Raw genomic sequence first — 5,487 nt, 5'->3', positions numbered from 1 at the left:
TGAGGGAAAAGTTGCCGTTGATGCACAGGGGCGGCGGGCTGAGGGGCCCCTCGTACTCGGGGCTGTTGTACTCCGGGGACGCGCTCCCGCCGTACACCGGCTCGTAGGCCGGGCCGTAGCCGTGCGAGCCCAGCGGGTGCGAGTTCGAGCCCTGGCGGCAGTGGGGGCTGGACAGCCGGGCGCACTGGTACGGGTACGAGTGCATGGAGAAGGAGCCTGAGGCGTAGCGGGCGCCGTCGGGGCACGGCTGCTCGGTGAGGAAGTTGCGGGAGTTGAGCTGCAGGCAGCCGGCCACCAGGTTGGTGGTGGGCTGCGAGAGACCCTTACACAGCGTCTGCACGTAGGCCACCAGGTCGGGACGCTTCCCCGAGCGCAGGATCTCCGACAGCGCCCAGATGTAGTTCTTGGCCAGGCGCAGCGTCTCGATTTTGGACAGTTTCTGCGTCTTGGAGTAGCACGGCACTACTTTGCGCAGGTTGTCCAGCGCGGAGTTCAGGTCGTGCATGCGGGTCCTCTCGCGGGCGTTGGCCTTGACGCGCCGCATCTTGGAGCGCTCGATGCGGGCCTGCGTCATCTTGCGCTTTTTGGGGCCCCGCTTTTTGGGGCGCTCGCCCTCCGTGTCCTCGCCGTCATCGTCGTCCTCCTCCGCCTCGTCGTCTTCGTCGTCCTCGCCGGCGTGCTCCGAGTGCGTCCGGCTGTCTCCCCTCAGGTCGTCCATGTCGTCCATGTCGTCCTGGGTGTCCGGGTCGGCGTCGTCGTCTTTCAGTTTGCCGTCGTCGCCGTCGCTGTCTTCGGCCCAGCCCGAATATTTCTGCACGTCGGGCAGCAACGAGGGGTCGCTGAAAAGCCTCGTCAACATTTTAGATCTGGGTGGGGGGGGGGAGCACAAAGTGAGTCGGAATGGACACAGAACCAGAACATCTATTATAGACAGACATTTAGGAGACCCTCGCTAACATTCGTGTAACCGGCCGTGTCCTCTAGCAAGGGGTTGCGCTGGTGGTGGGGGGGCTGGGGGGGTCCCACCGGCAAGGGCCAGCACTAAAAGTCCCATGAGGGATCAGGCGGGAGGGAGAAACCCCCCCCCCCTGGTCCCCATCCACTCCTGGCTGCATTCCAACACTATCTTCTCACTGGACAACCTTCTTTTAATCTGATTTAATTAGGACTATCCATTCAATCACCATTTTATGAGAATTAAACTCAAATAAAATAATCAAATAAAATAGGTGTTCTTAATAGTGACATTTTCTGTGGAAAAAATGTGGATTATTCCTATTAACGCCACAACACCACGTGACCTATATAGGCAATAACAAAGCTATTTCCCATACATGAAATCAAATTAAATAATTAAAATTATATAATTAAATATTTTTATTAAACAATAAAGATCATTAAATAGTTTTTCCCATGAATTTATTTTTTTTTAAAAATCTTTTGCGTGCATAGGTCAGTTAATAGGCTGCAATTTTGCCTTAATTATCTTCAGAGGTGTGTGTGCGTGTGTGCGTGTGTGTGCCAGGGGCAAAAAAAAAAAAAATTAAATCTCAACACACTCGACTGGTTTTGCGGCAATTAAAACGCAGACAACGTTTAATTACCAGAGCGTGCATGATGCAGCGTGTACATTTACACCAAATGCATTTCACACTTAATTCGCTGTGCTAAAAGAAAAAAAAAAAAAAAGGCGCTAAGCTTTTTTTTTTTTTTTTTTTTTTAACAGATGGAAATGTTGCTTGTAGGCTTTTAGGGCTCGTTAAATATATACTCAATGTGCCGGGGGCCAACAGCAGCAGAGACATTTCGTTTAATGAAGGTGTGTCAAGATAAAAACAATTAAAAATTAAAACACAAAATTTGCGCGCACAAAGGAATGTTATAGTTTTAAAACCTCGCATTTGAATAATTGATGACGTTTGAATAAAAGTTTGTTTAAAAAAAAAAAAATCGATATTGGAAATGCGCGTCTAGGTAAGAAAAGGTGCGTTCAAGGACCGTTGGTGATAACGGCATTCAGGACTCACCTGGGTTGGAGCGCTTCTCGCGGGGATGTTTGCCGAGGAGGGAGGGGGGCCGGGTACTGGGGTGGAGTACCAAAAACAGGACAGGGGGAGAAGAAGAAGAAAAAAAACAAAAAACCTTTTTTTTAGACCATCTTTAGGGAGGACCGAAGCGTCGCTCCGTGTCGGCGTGCAGGTGCAAGCGGAGCTCTGGCTCTTCCTTCACTGGCGTCTCTCTCTCTCCCCCCCCTCCCTGAAAGAAAGCGCGCGTCCTGCAAGCGCGGGAGTGAGAGGGTGAGTGTGGGAGCATGCATGTGTGTGCGTGATGGAAGAGAGAGGGAGGGAGAGAGAGAGAGAGAGAGAGAGAGAGGTTATACATACCAGCTATAAGGCTGCGATGCCAGCGCCCATATGGCTGCACGTCACCGGCAAAAGCCATCACATGAGGGCCCTGTGATTGACATGCGCCCGTATTCGGGGAGATTTGGCCTCCCTGGAGGGGTGGAGAGAGAGAGGGAGAGAGAGAGAAGGAGAGAGAGAGAGAGATGAGAGAGAAGGTGGAGGAGGAAGATGATGAGGAGGGCTTCGCCATCTGTCACCGCACTAGTGCTGCACAAAGCCAGAAAAAAGGCAGCAAAAACAGACAAATAAAATGGTGGTGCAACAACAGCCCCCCCCCCCCAAAAAAAAAAAAAATCTTTGACCTCCTCATTCTTCTTTTAAAAAAAAGTGTCCTCTCTGGAAGCCATGGAAGCATGAAGCCAACTTAAGTGCATTAAGCTATTAAATCATATTAACACAAGCAATTAATCAGTTAAGCATTGGGAGAGAATCATTCTGTAGGCAGCTTATCCTACAATTACACCAATTAGGTCCATAGGTTCATCCTGCACTGCATCATGGGGGATTGGGGGGGGGGGGGGGGTGCATGCATTATAAGTGCATTAAGGCCGCCGGAGCAGAAGGCATATTGTTTATTTATTTAACTAATTGGATCAAATTTGCGCTTCCAGGCACGACCGATCGTCGTTTGTTCCGACTGACCCGCAAAAAAAAAAAAGATCCTGCGCAAAAAATGGGGGGAAAAAAAGAAAAAAGAGCAAAAGTATTGGGACAAGGTATGTTACGGTTGTACGGGGGAAGAAGACGGCACAGACAACAGGGACATAGTTAACTCTACGTTTATATATATGAAATATATTGTGGAAGACTTGCTCCTCCAGGGTTCTTCAGACCACCAAGTACGGACATGACAGCTTTGTTCATGGTTTTGAACAAGGATTTATTTTTCATTAAATGTCTGTTGTTATGCTTTTCAGCCATAGTTCTTGCCAGTTCTGGCTCTCGCTTCCGCTCGTGCTCCAACCCAACCAACCCCTCTCCTTCCCGGCTGCTGCCTTTTAACAGAGCGACCGGTAATTAGATAATCTGGCACCTGTCGCTAATCTCAAAGCCGGTCCTGGCACACCTCGCTTCGCTGCAGGTCCGCAGGCCACGCCCCCCACATATATATATATATATATAAATAAGAAAATATAATAAACAAGGGAATGGAGTGTGACGAATCCAAAAGTGTGGCTATGTGTAGGAATTGACTGCTGAGTGTTACCGGGAGTGTTGAGCGAGAGGCAGAAGTCCAAGAGGGGCAAGGCAGGCTCGGAGGTCCAGAGAACGGGCAGGAAGTCGGGGGCATTAAAGAGGCGTCGAAGGTCCGTGTCCGGGCGGGAGGTCGAGATCCAAGACGCAGCCAGAGAACCAGAGGGAATACGGGGAGGGGAGACGAGACACACATCTCGTGACGCGGTAACGGAGGAATTGCTGCTGGATGGCGACAAGGAAAACACGAGACAAGTGAACACGGCGGGGTAGAAAAGACAGAGAGAGCATAGAGCTAGATAGATTTGGCTTACTGTACATGACAGGTCGCTACGTTCTGGCCCAGGATGCAGGTTTGCTTAAGAAAGCAGGTCCTCTCATCAGCGACAGACGTGTTGGTTGCTGATTGATTGAATGCAGCTGCTTGCTGCAGCCGGAGTGACGCGCGCTCATAGAGGTGCGCCCAGTGCAGCGCGCAGATGAATGCACACTGGTGTGCGCCCGGGCCATGACAAGGTAGGGTGCAAGTCCCATGAGACTTTCCACGTTGGTGAGGTCATAGGTTTTTAGCACGAGGAACAGGGGTTAGTGCCTGTGCCTCACAATACGAAGGTCCTGGGTTCGATTCTTGAGCTCGGGGTCTTTCTGTGTGGAGTTTGCCTATTCTCCCCGTGACTACGTGGGTTCCCTCCGGGTACTCCGGCTTCCTCCCACCTCCAAAGACATGCACCTGGGGATAGGTTGATTGGCAACACTAAATTGGCCCTAGTGTGTGAATGTGAGTGTGAATGTTGTCTGTCTATCTGTGTTGGCCCTGCGATGAGGTGGCGACTTGTCCAGGGTGTACCCCGCCTACCGCCCGAATGCAGCTGAGATAGGCTCTAGCACCCCCCCCCCCCCCCGCAACCCCGAGAGGGACAAGCAGTAGAAAATATATGTATGTATGTATGTATAAATATATGTATATAATATGAATGGATGGATAGATATATATATTAGGGGTGTGGTAAAAAATCGATTCAAATTCGAATCGCGATTCTCACGTTGTGCGATTCAGAATCGATTCTCATTTGAAAAAAATCGATTTTTTTATTTATTTATTATTTTTTAATAATATTCCAAAACCAAACCCGACCCAGCAACACTCAGAACTGCAATAAACAGAGCAATTGAGAGGAGACACAAACACGACACAGAACAAACCAAAAGTAGTGAAACAAAAATGAATATTATCAACAACAGTATCAATATTAGTTACAATTTCAACATAGCAGTGATTAAAAATCTCTCATTGACAATATCATAAGACATGTATTTAAAAAAAAAAAAAAGAACAATAGTGTCACAGTGGCTTACACTTGCATTGCATCTTATAAGCTTGACAACACACTGTGTCCAATATTTTCACAAAGATAAAATAAGTCATATTTTTGGTTCATTTAATAGTTAAAACTCATTTACATTATTGCAATCAGTTGATAAAACATTGTCCTTTACAATTACAAAAGCTTTTTACAAAATCTACTACTCTGCTTGCATGTCAGCAGACTGGGGTGGATCCTGCTGAAATCCTATGTATTGAATGAATAGAGAACCGTTTTGAATCGGGAAAAAAATCGTTTTTGAATCGAGAATCGTGTTGAATTGAAAAAAAAAAAAAAGATTTTGAATCGAATCGTGACCCAAGAATCGATATTGAATCGAATCGTGGGACACCCAAAGATTCACAGCCGTAAAATATATGTGTATATGTATATATATATATACACTACCGTTCAAAAGTTTGGGGTCACATTGAAATGTCCTTATTTTTGAAGGAAAAGCACTGTACTTTTCAATGAAGATAACTTTAAACTAGTCTTAACTTTAAAGAAATACACTCTATACA

General features: G+C 47.4%; 1 protein-coding gene across 1 annotated transcript in view; it reads right to left on the bottom strand.

The window, feature by feature from the left end:
• neurod2 (neuronal differentiation 2) overlaps nt 1-3,629 on the bottom strand; it is a 4,513-nt gene extending 884 nt beyond the window's left edge. Inside the window, exons 1-4 of the mRNA XM_062050082.1 lie at nt 3,613-3,629; nt 2,385-2,496; nt 2,028-2,275; nt 1-866 (exon numbers count right to left, since the gene is read on the bottom strand). The exon at nt 1-866 is cut by the window's left edge and continues 884 nt beyond it. Of these exons, the coding sequence (XP_061906066.1) occupies nt 1-859 (859 nt within the window). The 5' untranslated portion in view covers nt 860-866; nt 2,028-2,275; nt 2,385-2,496; nt 3,613-3,629. The remainder of the gene's footprint in view (nt 867-2,027; nt 2,276-2,384; nt 2,497-3,612) is intronic.
• Between the last annotated feature and the right edge of the window lie 1,858 nt (nt 3,630-5,487).

Source organism: Entelurus aequoreus, linkage group LG06 (assembly GCF_033978785.1).
Source record: "Entelurus aequoreus isolate RoL-2023_Sb linkage group LG06, RoL_Eaeq_v1.1, whole genome shotgun sequence".
NCBI lineage: Eukaryota > Metazoa > Chordata > Actinopteri > Syngnathiformes > Syngnathidae > Entelurus > Entelurus aequoreus.
Note: the sequence above shows the minus strand (reverse complement) of the source record. Positions and strands in the feature narration are given on the sequence as shown.